This window comes from Micromys minutus (assembly GCF_963924665.1).
Source record: "Micromys minutus genome assembly, chromosome: 1".
In the NCBI taxonomy this organism is placed as follows: Eukaryota; Metazoa; Chordata; class Mammalia; order Rodentia; family Muridae; genus Micromys; species Micromys minutus.
In genome coordinates this window covers 218,058,848-218,076,182 of record NC_137969.1, presented here as the reverse complement: position 1 = coordinate 218,076,182, position 17,335 = coordinate 218,058,848, and the positions used below count along the sequence as shown (strand labels likewise).

At 35.6% G+C, this 17,335-nt stretch overlaps 1 protein-coding gene across 1 annotated transcript in view; it reads left to right on the top strand.

The window, feature by feature from the left end:
• Positions 1-4,299: 4,299 nt before the first annotated feature.
• LOC308416554 (protein SIX6OS1) overlaps positions 4,300-17,335 on the top strand; it is a gene marked incomplete at its 3' end in the record, with an annotated part of 34,582 nt that continues 21,546 nt past the window's right edge. Inside the window, exons 1-9 of the mRNA XM_080911591.1 lie at positions 4,300-4,351; positions 4,453-4,509; positions 6,156-6,282; positions 8,081-8,170; positions 11,314-11,501; positions 11,594-11,636; positions 13,260-13,380; positions 14,730-14,818; positions 17,046-17,170. Coding sequence (XP_080767717.1) covers positions 4,303-4,351; positions 4,453-4,509; positions 6,156-6,282; positions 8,081-8,170; positions 11,314-11,501; positions 11,594-11,636; positions 13,260-13,380; positions 14,730-14,818; positions 17,046-17,170 — 889 coding nt within the window. The 5' untranslated portion in view covers positions 4,300-4,302. The remainder of the gene's footprint in view (positions 4,352-4,452; positions 4,510-6,155; positions 6,283-8,080; positions 8,171-11,313; positions 11,502-11,593; positions 11,637-13,259; positions 13,381-14,729; positions 14,819-17,045; positions 17,171-17,335) is intronic.

Genomic DNA, 17,335 nt, shown 5'->3' with positions numbered 1-17,335 from the left:
ACTTTAACCTCCCTTGTAGCCCACCACCGACCAGAAGTAGTGGAAAAGAAAGGATATGGAGGGAGTGGACCTGTTTAGAAAGGTTCTTTGGAGCAGCTCCCATCTGTGTTGTGTGGAAATCAGCAGTTCAGTTCACAGGTCAGCAGAAAGTGGCAGCTCAGTCCACTCGCAAACACCTCACGGATACACCAGCCGTCCAGTTCCGTAGAGTCAGGTCAGCAACAGTGGTCACAGGACCGAGCAGAGACAGCCAGGCTTCAGCCTTGAGGGACTCAGCAGGAGGGACCCAGAGAGACACCAGGAGAAGTTCTCCGCTGTGCCTCTCTCAGGGAAGCAAAGATCAGGGAAGACTGGAGACCCACAATCATTGCATAGCCAGCTGTGCCAGCAAGCCAAGCTCTGCCTCTGTCACTCTGTGGAGTCCTATTTATACCCTCAAAACATCAAGTGTCCTTCACGTGCCTTGCCTCAGCATGGCTTTTGCATCAGCGTAGGTCTTGCCATAGAACATGCATCCAATCAGCTGGAGTTTGCAGAAACAAAAGTGGCAAGCACTCCACCAGAAGTTTCTTTTTGGTGCATTTTTCCTGCTATGGAGTCCCAACAAATGAAACTCAACTACCCAATGTAAGGGGGCCCAATACGTGCATGTCTTTAGCAAAGACTTCTTCATCACGTGTCCTTTCACGTGCTTGCTTTAGCAGAACATCTTCTCTCCTGTGTCTGTTTCAACCAAGTGTTTCTTTATGTTCTGCCGCCTTAGCCTGGTCCACTTCAGCTAAATGTTCCTTTGTGCTTGTCCCAGCAAAACACCATCCAACTGACTTTCCAAGGAACCCTTACGTTTCCACCTCACATCTATGAACCACATCAGTGAACAGCATGACACATAACCCAAAAGGTACAGTAGAGGCAAACTTAGCAGTAAATAACAGTTCTCCAATAAGACTTGCGACCTGCTCAATACTGGGGGCTCTTAACACTGGGCCTCAGCAGTTAAGAACACTGACTGTTCTTCCAGAGGTCCTGAGTTCAATTCCCAGCAACCATATGGTGGCTTCTAGCCATCTATAATAGGATCTGATATCCTCTTTTAGAATGCAGTGTATGTGCAGACAGAGCACTCATATACCTAAAACAAACAAATAAATAATCCTTAAAAAAAACAAAAAGAGGCAAAGCACACCTAATACTGGAAATCTAGCTAAACATTAAGTGCCAGTGAAGTCATGAGTATTGGAAGGGAACCTACAACCACACTTCACTAAGCTAGCATGAATCCTAACATCAATCTAACAATCTAAACATGTGCCCTTATACCCACAGTTAAGTATAGGTTTTACTCCTCCTCACTTTTTTTTGCAACAGAGTGACCACTACAGAAAATCACAGCAGATCAATCCCAATGCACACATCCACAAAACATTCCACATCCAGGGAACATTGTGGAAGTGGGGTGGAAAGACAGTAAGAACCAGAGACATGGGGTGTTTGCTATGAGACTTTGTCTCTTAATAACGACTGCCCAAACATGAAACAAACAAAGATGCCACCAAGAGATGTACCTAAGCAGACCAAAGGTGGCAGTGGTAGCGGTGGTGGTGGTGGCGGTGGTGGTGGCGGTGGTGGCAGTGGTGGCTACTTGGGTATGAAATCATCAGCTCTAAAAACACACAAACAAGTGACGTTCTACAATATACTCATGCAATAACAACAAAGGAGGGGCATGAGTTTGGAAGAGAACAAGGAGCTGGATATGGGAGGGTTGGAAGGGGGAAAGGGAAAGAGAAATGTTGTGATTATATTATAATATCAAATAATGTTTTAGGAGGTTGCAATCATAGAAGTAGAGGGCAGTTCTGAGGTGGCTAGGATTAGGAGGGATAGAAGATAGAGGTGGGGACGTTTTAGTCAGAGGGCATGTAATTTCAGCTAGGCAGGATGAATAAATTCTGGAAAACTAGTGTGCACTATGGTGACTATAGTCAATAAGACTATTTTGAACTGGTAAGAGAGTAGATCTTAAATGACCCCACCACCACACAAATTGTATGAAGTGATGGGTACGCTACATGCATTGATTTATTTTCAGTCTTTCATAATTATTATGGCTTATATATGCTTCGATGGCTTCCCTCAAGGCTTCCTGTGTTGGAATTTAATCCCCATTTTGAGATATTAAGGTGGTAGGCATTTAACCCGATTCCAGCATTCAGAAGTGGGGACTTTGGGATGAGATTAAAATTAGGTATAGTCACTAGAATGGGACCTTCATAACTGAATGCTGATAGATTATAAAAAGAAGGCGAGGGACCAAAAGAGACACAGTATACGCTGTTAATTGATATCTTGTGGCATGATGCCTTGCACTGCTTTGGGACCTTATTGCCAAGAGGGCCATCACCAGATGTGGCCCCTCAGTCTTGGGCCTCAGGAAGGATGAACCAAAATAGGCCTCATTGAAACAAATTTACTAGTCTGTAGTACTGTACTATTAGAATCAGACAGGATACACTAATACATCAAGATCATATACTCTGCAAATGGATACTCAGGAAGAATGAGCTTTAAACAAAGTTACTAGTATGTAGTATTGTTGTTTTTAGCAATAGGCAGCAAATACATTAATGCATTCAAGTTTCTATGTTACACACTGCAAATGTATGCAAATTTATTTGTAAGTTATACTTTGGTAAATCTGGAAAAACAGATTCTCACATATACAGAAAAAAAAGAGTAAATTTGTTAAACTTATATCATCAAAACTTATTAGCCTTGATGGCTTGGTAATATTAAAACCAGTGAGTAATATAACATGTAATAATAAAATTGATTACATGTATAAGTATGTAACTTGAGATATTTGAAAAAAATTATGTATGCTTGTTTTTTTAAATTTAATTAATTTATGAAAACACTGGTTGAGATGATTTAGGATGATAATAGAACCACTTCCATTAGTAACATAAAACTGAGAAATGGTATAACTCAGTGGGTTCGGCTCCCATTACTAGTCAATTAAAACATAAAAACAGACGCAATGTAGGGAATTTTCTTTTTTTTTTTTAACTTCTGGATGTTTGCTTTGGATATATAAAGTTCAAATGAATAAATTACCTAGGGAGAGTAGTTTTAAAAATAAATTTTGTTTTGTTTTTAAACAAAACAAATGAGATGGTCTTTTTTTTTTTTTTTTTTGTAACAAGTTTTGAGAAACTCTGAATTCAAGATGAATTTTGAGTTCAAGTTTCTTCTGTTAAAGTTAATGTCCATTTTCCTGATTTCCAAGACATTTTTGTTAGGTCTGGGTAGTGTTTGAAGAACACCAGCCTTAAGAGGGCTGTGGATTCCTTTTGGCATTGCTTTCCACATTGGGGATGTTTGACGCCTCTACCTCAGGAAGGCTTGAGTACAGCACTGAGGCCTGTCTTCGTGATCTCGCGAGATCTGTCACTGACCACGTGGTGTGTGGGGTCTCCAAGGCCAGCGCCAAGGGGCTTAGGCTCTTAAAGGTTAGGTGGCGTTTGCAGAACCGGCACTGGGGACCCGGAGAAGAGCGAGCCGCATGTCCGGGGATCCGCAGGGCCCTGTTAGGTAGGCCGCGGAGGGGAGGGAACACTCGAGGGCCATGGCCTGAGGAGAGGGCGGCGGGTCTGAGGAGGAGGCGGTGGTGTGGGCCTTGCTCCCACAGAGCCACGTTTCAGGGCCTGGCACCAAGGGACCAGGGCCGCACTGAGGGGAGCCTGTGTGGAAGGGGTGTTGTCCGCGAATTCCCGCCGCAAATGCGTAGGGGGGGGGGGGAGCCATGCGAAGCCAGTCTAAGCCGGTCTGGGGCTGAGAGCTGTGGAAAACCTTGAAGAGCAAAACAAAACACATGGCGGTCAATCCAGACACATCAAATTGCTCCTTTTCTCTGCGCTCCCTTCCACGGAGCACTTTCTCTATAAAAATTCTACGGTTGACACAGAAGTTTCAGAATATATATCAGGAAATCTGGATGTCCGGGTTCTCGTTTGTTTTTCAAAGACTTAATGCAGCACCTCATATAAACAGTCACGAAAGAAAACTTCCAGAACTTTCCATCTTGCAGAACCCTTCCAGTCTCCACTCCGTTTGGTATCTGGGCTCTGGAAGCCCTGCCTAGGAATTTAGATGATAATTGGAAGAGACTCCTGTCTCCCCTCTCTTACTACACCTATTTTTTTCTTTTCAAGAATGCTATATTTAAAAGGTTCTTACTTTATGTATGCTGTTTTATGTATGACTTCTGAGACTCTTATTATTTATTTTACAGTGTCCAAGATGAATGACAGCCTGTTTGTCAGTTTGGATAGGCTTTTGTTAGAATTTGGTAGGTATAAAATGAAAATAAAGAAGGAAATAGCTATCCCTGTTAACATTTGATGTTTAACCATGAAGAAAAAAAAATCACAAAAGAAATGTTTATTTTAGTTTTCCAGTATGAGCAAGACAGAAGCATTAAAGAAGACATGATTCAAAGAATTAATAGTAAGTAGTTTTGCATGAAATACTTATTTTAGTGTTTTAGTTTTATTTATATAGCATAATGCATAATTACACTACTTAGGGTAACGTATAATTTATATGTGAGAGGGTGATCTTTCCTTTGAGTAACAGTGAACTCTTTATTTGGGGAATAATAGTTGAAACAGTGCTGCAATAATGTTTGTTTTCAACATCATTTTGTAAAGAATTTCTCAGAAATAACCCCTTATATACAGCTCAAAGACCTCTTGTTTTTCTCTTTTAAGTAAGAGTCATTTCAAATATTGAAAATTTTACCTAGAAATAAAAAAAAAATCAGAAGTTGGGAATTGCCCCGTTGTCAGGAAGAATGATTCTAAAAAATAATAAGTAAACTAGCAGGGTAAATTAAATACATTAAAATGGTTTAGTTTTGGTTTTGAAAACAGAACTGTTAACTTTTTAGCATTTTTAGTATTCTTCATTGTGTTCTTTAGTATTCTAAAAATGTTATTTTTCTGAAATCAAAAAGAAAATAGTATATTAATAAGTTATTTCAGAGCTGGAGAGACGGTTCAATAGGTAAAAACACTTGTTGCTCTTGTAGAAGACTCAGGTTCAGTTCCCAGAACCTACATGGTGACTCACAGCTTCCGGTAATTCCAGTTCAAGGAATATGACTGCCTCTTCTATGGACACGAGTGCCACAGACACTAGGCACACACATAGTACATATATACAGTCAATCAGGCAAAGTACTCAGCCACGGACACTAGGCACACACATAGTACACATGTATACAGTCAGGCAAAGTACTCAGACATGGGCACTAGGCACACATATAGTACACATGTGTACAGTCAGGCAAAGTACTCAGACATGGGCACTAGGCACACACATAGTACACATGTATACAGTCAGGCAAAGTACTCAGACATGGGCACTAGGCACACATATAGTACACATGTGTACAGTCAGGCAAAGTACTCAGACATGGGCACTAGGCACACACATAGTACACATGTATACAGTTAGGCAAAGTACTCAGACACATAAATTTTTGAAAAATTATTTCAATTTTAAAATTGTATTTTTTTGTATTTACTGAGTAACAAATGTGTTGGGGTATTTAATAACTGATGTGCAATGGATGAAATTTCATATTTGTCAAGACATCTTTGGTAGTATTATTTTGTTTTAAAGACTTATTTTATATGAGTATATGAGTACACTGAGCTGTCTTCAGACACACAGAAGAGGGCATCAGATCCCATTACAGATGTGGTTGCTAGAAATTGAACTCAGGACCTCTGGAAGAGCAGTCAGTGCTCTTAACTGCTGAGCCATCTCTCCAGTCCCCTTTGGTAGTATTATTAATGAGTAAACGTTTACATGAATTTATAGCAGTGCAAGCCAGATTAGCTTTAAATGCCCTCTAATTTAACCCTGTTGTAAAAGATGAGGGGGCCTTTGTTTTTAGAGTCTTCTGTTCTTTTTGTCGTCTGGAGCTAGAATAGGCCTGACTTTGGTTCTTTTGATTTTTAGTATAGATGCCTATCTCTCAGGTCTCTCTTCCTTTCCATTTTCTGATTCTCCTCCTTTAGGTATATTGCCATATACTTTATTTTTTATGATATCTAGTTATATAAAACAAACATTTTCTTTTTCAGAATGCCTTGAAAGTATTAAAGAAAACAAAGCAAATGTTTCTCAAATATGTAAAGCTATAAACAAAATAGACGAGGACATTGCTTTTTACTATAAACATAGTGAAGAAATCAAAGACAGCTGTAGTAAGTAAGTATTTGACAGAAACAAACACCCACTAATCTCATTTGATATTTTTATTCAAGGGTTTAGAGTTTATAGTAGAAAAACGTTGAATTGGAAATGTAGCTCAGTGGTAAAACACCTACCTAACATGTGTTCAAGGCCTTTTTTTTTTTTTTTTTTGATTGCCACAAACAAGTGAAAATCCTTTTAAAGTAACAGTATTCTCTATCCCCCTCTTCTTCCTCTTTCTCCTCTTTTTCTTCCCATGGGAATTGAACCCAAAGCCCTGTCCATTCTTTCCCCCCATTGAACTAACCCCCAACTTCCAAGTTAGTATCCATATTAGCAAATAATTAGTCAAATTGCCTAGTTATGTGACACTGCTGAGGATTTACAGAAGGTTCCACAGAAAACAGAAATAAGGGTTTTAAGATATCACTAAATTCAGATGCACTTAATCTAACTACAGAATTTTGTAAACTAATAGTGTTGGCATCTGCTTTTATCCTAGCACTTGAGAGATACAGATAGAAGAGTCAGAAATTCAAGCTTGACCTCAGCTACATGAGTTTCCCGGGCAGGTGGGGATATGTGAGACCCTGTCTATGGAAAACAAATAGATGATTTGAGTATGAGCTTGGTGTGTGGTTGCTATTAAATAAACTTAAAGTCATTTTGATTTTTGGATTGTCAAGGTCTTAGATTTCTGTAAGAATTCACCCTAGGGAATAAAGAGCTGGCCCAGCAGTTAAGAACACTAACTGCTCTTGCAGAGGCCTGGGGTTCAATTCCCAGCACCCACATGGTGGCACACAACTGGCTGTAATTCCAGTCTCAGATGATCCTATGCAAAGCACACACACACGCACACGCACATACACATATAAATTTCATGGTAGAAGACTTCTAATATCTAACATTAGGGGTTTCATTAATTTAGGCACATACTTATTACTAAACGTTCGACCATGGGTGAAATTATGACATGTATATTTGACATGGGAAGAAGTTAACAGTAATGATGACTAAAGCTGGAGTACTAATACAAGAGCATTAATAGAATATGTATTCCAAATGCCATAGAGGTACACAATCCAACCTATACTTTCCTAGTAACCAGGGCCATTTTTCTTCTGTAAAATTTAATGATTTTGATCATTAAAATACTATGATCATTTAAAATACTATGATCATGTGAATGCTGGTAGTGGTGATGATAAGATATGACCATATTTTTTAATGTGAACTTGCTTTTTCTAGGAAGAGAAAAATTAGATTAAATCATTATTATGTTCTGTATATATTTAATGCTGGAAATTAATACAGTGGCAATTATTCCTCAACCAGCTTTTTCCCAAATAACAACACAGAGACCTTTTAATATTTCAAAGCTTAGGCTTTAGCTGGGCAGACTCTCAATTAGTTCATCTAAGTTAACCTGACCACCTAGCCCTGTCCAGCCACATTGCTAGCTATACCCCCAGACCTGTAGTCAATGTCTACATCCTCTAATGTCTCCTGGTTAAAAAACTTCCCTCCTTTTCCTTCCCAGAATTTTTTCTCCTTCCCAGGAAGTCCTGCCTTCCACTTCATGAACAGCTAACTGGCCATCATATTTTTATTAAAACCCATCAGAGAATGCCTTAGGTAGGCGTGTGGAAGGACAGAGACACAACTTCACACAGTATTCCCTAACAAAAAGATTCATTGCTCCTTAAATGATTACATTCTTTTTTGTTCTTATACTCATCCCATTATATTCATTTTTAAGCTATCAATTTGTCATTTTGAGATGGTAATCACAAGTATAATTTTTTTTTAGCTGGAAGCAAACATGTGATGTTTTTCATAAGCATGAAGATTATATAAAAGACCAACTTACTTCTTACCAAGAAACCAATGAGAAAGACAAGTACAGTAATTTATATGTTGTATCAGTTCCATAATTTTGTATTATCAGAGCATGTTGTGTAAGAATGATAATTGAAAAATGTAGCAAGTTTGTATTCTGAGAGAATTTTAAGTTAACAGATTCTGTGTACCATTGTAAGTCTGTCTGTTATAAATCTTCATTTAATTTTGTGTGTTTAGATATTTTCTCAGATATAAACTACTTCTCAGCAACAACTACTGTAGCAAAATTCTTAAAATAATGATCTTTATAGAATTGTTATTCTATAATACTATTCAAGAAATACTGATATGTAGAATTAATTCATGACAATTTGGGGATATTGACTGTTTTGCAATGCTGGAAATAATATTACCATAATTGGGTGATTAATAATATTAATATAATTAGGTTAGCATGCAAAATAATGGTATTTTTTATGGCATGTTCACACATGCGTGTCATCCTTGGCTCTCATTTGCATCCTTTCCTCATTTACTCTCCTCTGCACTCCCTCTCACACCTCAAGCTGGTTTCTATTCTTCCACTAGTTAGCCTTTTCTCCTACATTTTTTAAAACATTACTGTTTTCCATCTCCATTAAGATCTAGACTTGCCTCTCACCTCATCCTCCTCTTTCTAGTTTTGTTAGACACACATGAACACATACAAATTAAAAAATACATTATACATATAAGAAATCATGCAATACTTTTGAAAATGAACTCTAAAAGAAGTAGTGCTGAACGTTATAGATTTAGACTTAACTGTCATTAGGATTCAAGGAAATTTGTAAAATTTCTCAAGGAAATGTATTGATCAAAACCAGGAGTATGATTGTGTGAAAGAGAATGCTCACCACACACTCATATTTAAATACTTAGTGGACTGTTGGGAAGAATTAGGAGCTGAAGCCTTGCCAGAGGAGATGTGTCACTAGGGGTGGGCTTTGAGATTTCAAAAGCCTACATCATTCCCAGTTAGCTTTCTCTCTCTGTCGTGTGCTTGTGGATGAGACATGTGAACTCTCAGCTACTGCCCCAAGACCTTGCTTTGCTGGTTGTTTCCATAATAATCATGAACTTCACTCTGGAACTGTAAGTCCCCTATAGGCTCTTTCTTCTATAAGTTGCCTTGGTTATGGTGTCTCTTCAAAACAATAGAAAAATAACTAAGAGGTGGAAGCTAGAGTATATCATCTGAAAGCAGGAAATGGAAAAGAGACTACTAAGCTATCACTTATGGACACTGCTTTATTCCCTACAGAATTTGAAATGATTTATAGAAAAATACATGGCTTTTAGAATCAAGGCTTCCAGGAAGTAAGAGTATTGTAGGAAACCTTTGATTGAGTTAGAAATTTATACAAAGTGATCCTGCATATCTTATTACGTATAGGCGTAGACTAGATTTTGAAATTCCTAATAGTCAAGTCATTATAGAAATCTGATTAGGTTGGGACTCATACCATTTATTTAAAAATCAGTTCAGTTGCCTAAGATAAGTAGATTTTCCTGATGCTTCAAAGAAACTTTTCTTGGGTCTTCAAAAAGAAGAAATAAAAAATGAAATAATTAAAATTATATGTGGGCATGCATGCATATGCATGTGCACTTATGCCAGTGTAATTCATCATCATTTAAGATTTTTAAAAGAATTTATTATTTATTTATTTAATATATGGATATTTTGCCTACACGCATGTCTGTGTACTGCAAAGTGTACCTGGTGTCCTTGGAGGCCAGAAGAGGGCATCAAATCTCCCAGAGTTGGAATTACAGAGAGTTGTTGTAAAGTATCATGTGAGTCCTGGAAACTGAATGTGGATTCTCTGGAAGAACAGCCAGTGCTCTTAACTGCTGAGCTACCTCTGTAGCCCCCATTAAAGTGTGTGTGTGTGTGTGTGTGTGTGTGTTTTAAGAAAAATGTTTCTATGACAAGCTAAAGCAAACCAATTCAAATATATATCTTTTTATGGTGTTTATTGTAGATAACTTTTCAAGCTAAATAGTGGTACTTGAGTGGAAACAGTGGTTTTCTAAACCAGTCACATAGATAAATTGATGTCTCAAAATCAGTCATTTAAAAAAGAAATAAAATCATGCACCAGTCATTTTGCCTTCTTTCTTCACCTCATTTTCTAGACATGATTTCACTATATACTATTAACCAGCTTTCAACTTGCTAAAGCCTATCCTTGATTCAGACTTTAAATTATTTACTGTCAGTCTACTAATTGCTACCTCTAATCTCCTATTCTTGTCCAAGTATTCATGAAAACTACTCTTGCTACTAATAGGTTAGATAATAATGACTCTTCTTGGATGATAACTTAGGAAAGTTATATGGTTGGCTGAATTATTTGGAACAGTCATACATATATATTATTAACAAGATGGATATGTGCTAATCTTACATGGTATGTTAGCCTTCTTAGAGGTATCTTCTTTTTTAAAAGTATCTCCTAAGACTATTTTCCCAAGTTACTACAAGTGGTAAGTGATTAATTAGCAAATGCACAGTTTGAAAAGGAGCTTATTTGGGGGCTCAATTTCAGTATCTTGTTAAGGACAGAATTTAGTAATAGTGTCTTACAGACATGACAGGAAGCCAGAGTTATGAATAGCAGCTATGGTTGCCTGCACACTGTTGAGCCAGTTAACATTCTAGTCCCATCCACAACTGAGGAGCTATGGATAACTTATGGTTCCTATGGGTATGGAGAGTCAATTTTCTTTAAGCATGTAGCTGGTAGGTTGACAATGCTCCAGTGGATTCCTCCACACCCAGAAATACATGGACAGCACAAATTGGAGTAGATGGGCTAGTAATTAACAAAAAGAAGACACAAAGTTGGGGTGGTGAGAAGATGGGGATGGATCTATGCAGAGTCCAAGGTTAATAAGATCAAAATGTGTTGCATGAAATTCTCAAAGAATGGTATTAAAATGGCAGGGATGGATGATAAATTAAAGAGGCTTAAGGAGTGCGGTGACTAACTTGTAATAGAACAGGTTCAGTGGAAGAGTCAAAGAGAGTTTGAAGAACAGAGTTGAAAGACGTAAAGATGAGTAAATGCCATTTGTGCTTAATGGAATAGACTTTAATAAATAATATTTGCTAAGTTTGTAGATTTTTACATACTTTCTCTTAATTTTTAACAGAAAAATGTATCATGATTATATATGTCAGTATGAAGATGTTTTGAAACAATACCAACTAAAATACTCAGAAACACGTTTTTCATGTAAATATTATGAGAAGAAAAAAGAACATGAAGAAATTAAAAATAGAGTGTTGGCATGTACTGAACAACTAAAATTGAATGAAACTATTCTTATGAAATTTCTAGGTATTAACATTTTTATTATATACTCTTTGGTTACAACATTTTTACACTGAAAAGAATATATAATCATTCTCAATTACAAATTTGTTTTACAGTGCCTGCTCCTTTCCCGTCTCTTACTAAATGGACATTATACATGTATCCACAACAGATTTCACTTATAATTTTATTAGATAAGTATAATTTGTGTTTTTAATTGTTAATGTGTTTTCATGTTGAGAGTCTTATGTCCTTGCTTTTCAGTTTAAGTCTGATTTTTGAAGACTACTTTAAAAGTCTTCTGGGGTTAGTTTTCATATATGCCCATGTAATGACAAGCAAGCAATTTAAGAGAAAATGGGATGGTATAGGCATCTGGCTTCAAGGTGACTATTAAATTATGAAACATTTTTTCTTTCAAAACATTGCAGATGAATTGATTATTAAATGTTCTTTAGGATAGAACAGTGTAAGAAGGGAGTCATAAGTATTCATTTTGAAATGCATTGAAGAATTGAAGAAAGCAGGCAGTAGGTGCAGTAAAAGAATGGTTTAGGATGGACTGGGAACCAAACAAATGCATGGATAAAGAAGACAGCACAAACAGAAAGAACTTGACACTTAGCATAAATAAATCTGATAAGTACCACCATAGTAGATAATTAAGTAATTCATAAGTGGTTTAAGTCTCACCTGTTTGTCACAGAGATTGTTCCTGATGATGAACTTAAACTTTAATCTTCTTTCAGCTCTAGAATCCTTATATGCTTTCTTAGCAGATTGTAATTCCACCATTTGTGCTGTCTTTCTTATCCATGCATTTTGTTCCCAGTTCATCCTAAGCCATTCTTTTAATGCCTCAACTGCCTGCTTTCTTTATATTTTGGTTTTAGACTATGGGTTTTTTTTTTTTTTTTTTTTTTTTGCTGTGCATTAAATTCTCAGTGGGAAGCGTCAAAGATTAGTATGTACTTTAAGATACAGCCAGAGTTCCGTATGATTTGGGACTGACATGCAAAGTTTGAATGATAAAGAGAAGTAGATAGAGGTAGGAAGAATCAAAGATTAGGGATTAATTGTTTATATGTAAAACTTTAAATTGATACTTTCAGCAATAACGCTTGATAGAACATTCACCAAATGCTTTGTATTGTAGCGTGCAAATTTTATATGTTTTAAGGTAAGAAAGGAAAGGAATAGTAAACTTTCTTAAGAATTTCATTCACGGTTTATTATTCTACTCAGTTCTTAGTTCTCCTAAATAGATTGTACAGTAACTTGGGAAATTGCATCATTTAATAACAGCATAGGATGTCTATTAATAAATAAAAAAATACTCTATAAAAATAAATCCAGTTCAAGCAGAATATCCAGATTTTTCTGTTATATAGAATATATTGATGAGCATTATGAATAAACAAAAGATAAATTGAGTAGATTTTTAACTTTGTCTGGAACAAATGATAGAAATTTAATTTGTACTTGAAATTATTATTAATGTTTTATTAGCTATGCCAAATAACAGAATGAACTGGCATAGAAAAAGATCAGAATGCTACCTTGTAAAAATAATTTATTGAAAGAGAAAAATTGTAATAACTGTTCTTTATAGAATGTTATTATTTTTAAGTTCACCAATATACTGTAAGTGAACTATCTTAGTCATATTTTTGTTTTCAGATACCAATTAATACTACTTTTGTAGAACATACATGTAAATGGTAAATATTAACTATATAATAAATGTAAAATTTATTTCACGCCCATTCCTTAACATAAAAGAGTTAATTTGAGATACAAAACACAAGATATTCTTAAATGTGCCAACAATTTTACAAAAAGATCATTTGAATTGGAGAAAGAAGCAGATGATATGGAAATAGAAATAAATTCTTTAAATAAGGTATATATTTTATGCTTTAATATATTGTTAATATATAAGTATGATGTTAGCCTACAGTCTTAGAAGAGTTTTTTTTTTTAAGATTTATTTATTTATTTAATGCATGAGTGCTCTATCTGCATGTATACCTGCATGCCAGGAGAGGACATTGGATCCCATTTCAGATGGTTGAGAGCCACCATGTGATTTGCTGGGAATTGAACTCAGGACCTCTGCTAGTGCTTTTAACCGCTGCTTAAACTGCCATCTTTCTAACTCAGAAGAGCTGTTTCTAAAGACAGTTTAAATATGGAGAGAGACTCCTCTTCTTCTCTTCCTCCTTTTTTTTTTTTTTTTGCCATAGTGAAGTCAAAATGTATTTCAGGTCCTGAATATATTTAGCTCTTTCTTTGGGAAATAGTTTAGAGTTATTTGAGATCTGAGGAAAGAAGATGAAGAAAGAACAAAATTTAAGTTAGTCATAAGATTCCATTTATTTTGTTTGTTGAAGGATCAAACATAGGCACTGTACTTGTTAGACAAATACATCACTGAGTACACCCTCAGCCAGAGCTTAAAGAACAATAGTGTCTTTGAAAGAAGGAACATAATAGTAAATATCTTAGGGACTTAATCTGAAAACCTTATAGTTTGTAATATTTAGAAAGCTAGGATAAAAAATAACTTAGTTTTAGGATTTTTCTGGATTTTTTAGTATTTGTTGAGTTGTGGGGTTTTTTAATTTAAAAAATTATATATTTTATTTGTATGAATGTTTTCTCTGCATGTATATGCACTAAATGAATGTCTGGTGCCTGTGGAGATAAGAAAAAAGGCATCACATTCCCTAGGACTGGAGTTATAGATGGTTGTAAGCTACCATGTAAATGCTGGGAACTAAACCTAAATCCCTTGTAAGAGCAGCAAGTGCTCTTGACCATTAGTTATCCCTCCAGCTATGACATGACAGTTTTTGGTAAACACTACCAAAACTTATAGAAAAATATATCTATTAAGAGAAATATATATCTGACTGCTCTAAAAATATTGTGTGTCTTTCTGTCAGTGTGTGTGTGTATACCCATGGAGGCCAGAGGTCAGCATTGGTATCTTCCTCAGTTCTGTCTCTTCTGTCCCTGCCTTCCCAGTACTGGGTTTCCAGGCTCATAATCTTATACCTGGCTTGTATGTGGGTACTGGACATCTGAAGTGAGGTCCTTATGCTTCCAGAGTGAGCACCTTACCCACTAAGTTATCGCTCCTTAAATGCCAGGCAGTTCCTCTACCATAGTCTTCTAAGTGCTAAAGATTGAAAGTGTGAGTCATCGTGAAGCTAAGTCTTTTGTTTTTCTCATTTTTCCTTTTAGCAGATGACAAGATTTTTCGAAAGTAAAAAAGTTTCAGAAGCTCTAGACAAAAAGGACAAAAATACAGAAAAGAGAAAAGAATTTGAAGAGAGGTATAGGTAAACTTTAAAACTGAATTTAACGTGAACAGATATTCTGCATCTAAAATTTTTGAGTCTGTACCTGATATAATTTTATGCATTATTTTTCTATTAATTTTTATGAAAATATTTTTAAATATTATTAATTAATATCCAAAGCTGCTTATTGCTTAAGAAGACTAAAGATTCATAAAGTTAAAAAAATGGTAACAGCAGCACATCTGTTCTAGAACTTACCAGAGTGTAAAATCTATCCAGTTTTTGTGGTAGTACCACAGCAGTTACAAACCAGGTTAAACACCAGAGAAGCAGTGTCTTTGGCTTTTTTCAATTGACTGGTGACCAGTGTGACTGGTTCTTCATTTACCACAGAGGAAGATGAGACTCTTCTGAGTCTACACTATAACATATTTTCATTTGTCCTTGTGGAGATACTATAAGGCATCACTGAGGAATTAAGACATATTGATTTTACCTATTATTGTGGGAGAGAAAAACACATGGATTACTGTTCCACTCTAATCAGTTTTCTTCCTTTGGTTTCTGGATTCTTTGTTTGTTTGTTTCCAGACAAGGTTTGTCTAAGTATCCTTGGCTATCCTGGAACTTGTATAGATCAGGCTAGCTGCGAACTTAAATATACCTCTGCCTCTCAAGTGCTGGGATTAATAACAGGTGCTACCACCCAGCTTTTTGTTTGTTCTTAAATTTCACTCCCCAGACTCTATTACCTTTATCCTAATTATTTTTCCAACATACTTTCCTCCTGAGTTAATTTTTCTGATTCTACTTTCTTGTAACTAATATGTTGATACATCCATTCCTACATTTACCTCATAACACTGTTTCATTGATTTTATGAAGAAATTTATTGGGAAGTCTGTAAATATATATAAACTTATTTTATGGATACTTGAAAATTATAAAAACTTTGTATATTGTAAGGAACTTATATAACTACTTAGCCAGTTTTTTACTCAGTATGTATTATTTACCATTCATATTTTTGCTTTTTATAGTTGTTATTCATGCCCAATTGTGGTCTAAAAATATCACATGGTAAATTCCAGAAATAAACAAACTGAACAACATTCTGAACTGAACAACATTCCCATATAAAATGTCAATCATTTCTTTGTCCAGTGAATCAGTGTTATATACATTGTTGGCTGCTTAGTATCCATCTTAGTTATCATAGCATATGTACTGATATCATATTCTATAAACCCAGGGTAACCCGTATATTTAAAATGGCATCTATATCTATATCTATATCTATATCTATATCTATATCTATCTATCTATGAATAGCAATGCTGGACTGGGGAGATGGCTCAGCTGCAAAGGCACTGACTGCTCTTCCAGATGACCCGGATTCACATCCCACACCCTCATGGCAGCTCACAACTATCTATAACTACAAGATCTAACACTCTCACATAGACATACATGCAGGCAAAACACCAATGCACATAAAGTAAAGGTAAATTTTTAAAAAGTAGCAATGCTGGCAATTGTGATATGTCAGAGGGATGATGTATAGGGTTTACTTTAAAAGATAGTTTTTACAGAAAGGAAACAATATACTTTGTTTAAGATCTGTTATATCAAGTTTACCTGTGAAACTCGGTAGAAGGAAGAAATAAATATCACTTTTACAGTTATACCTTAATGTAGAACTTAGAAAAAGTGTGTTATAAGTAGTTATTTATAATGGAAGTTATATTTAGTATGTGCATGCTTCTGTGTATAGGAAAAGATATAATAAACATAAACTTTTATGTTTAGGCATCCATTGAGGGTTGGGGGTCATAGACTCTATCTTCTGTTCACAAAGGGAGAATAATGTATTTTTGACAGTGTTGATATTCATTTAATTTGGAAAAAACTAAGTGAAGTTATTCTTGAAAGTTAAAAGACACATTTACCTTTTAACTATAATATTGCTTTAATAATGTTTGTATTCATGATAGTTGATTTGTTCTAAATAAACCTTTTAAAGATTGAAGTACTCTGAAATCTAAAACACATTATTTACAATGAAAGTGTTTAATATGGTTTTTATCTTTGTTAAGTGGTAAGGAAGTGTGTGGTATACTGAGAAGAGCATTGGGCTTAATCAGGACAGTGCTGGTACTCTGCAAAAACAAAGATGTTTAACAGTATAGTATCTAATTACTTCTGGGTTTAAATTTTAATCTTTACTTAGTTAATACTGAATGTAAATTCTTCTCTCCAGAATGTTTGAAAAAGATGAGCAATTATCAAACAGAAGCTCTCAAAATAGCCAGTTCTTACTGCCATGTGAGTCTCAGAAATTTGTAAGACTAATAAATATGAATTCTTCAGAACCAAGAGTTACAGGTACAGACTTTGTTTATCATTCAGAAACTTCATTTTTTCTTGACAGAGAGGAAATAAAAGGTAATTTTAGTAATCATTTGATGTAAGCAAGGACAAGATACTGAAGACCTGTAGACATGGGAAAGTACCACTTTAACCTTGAGAACAGATAGGATATGACTTGTA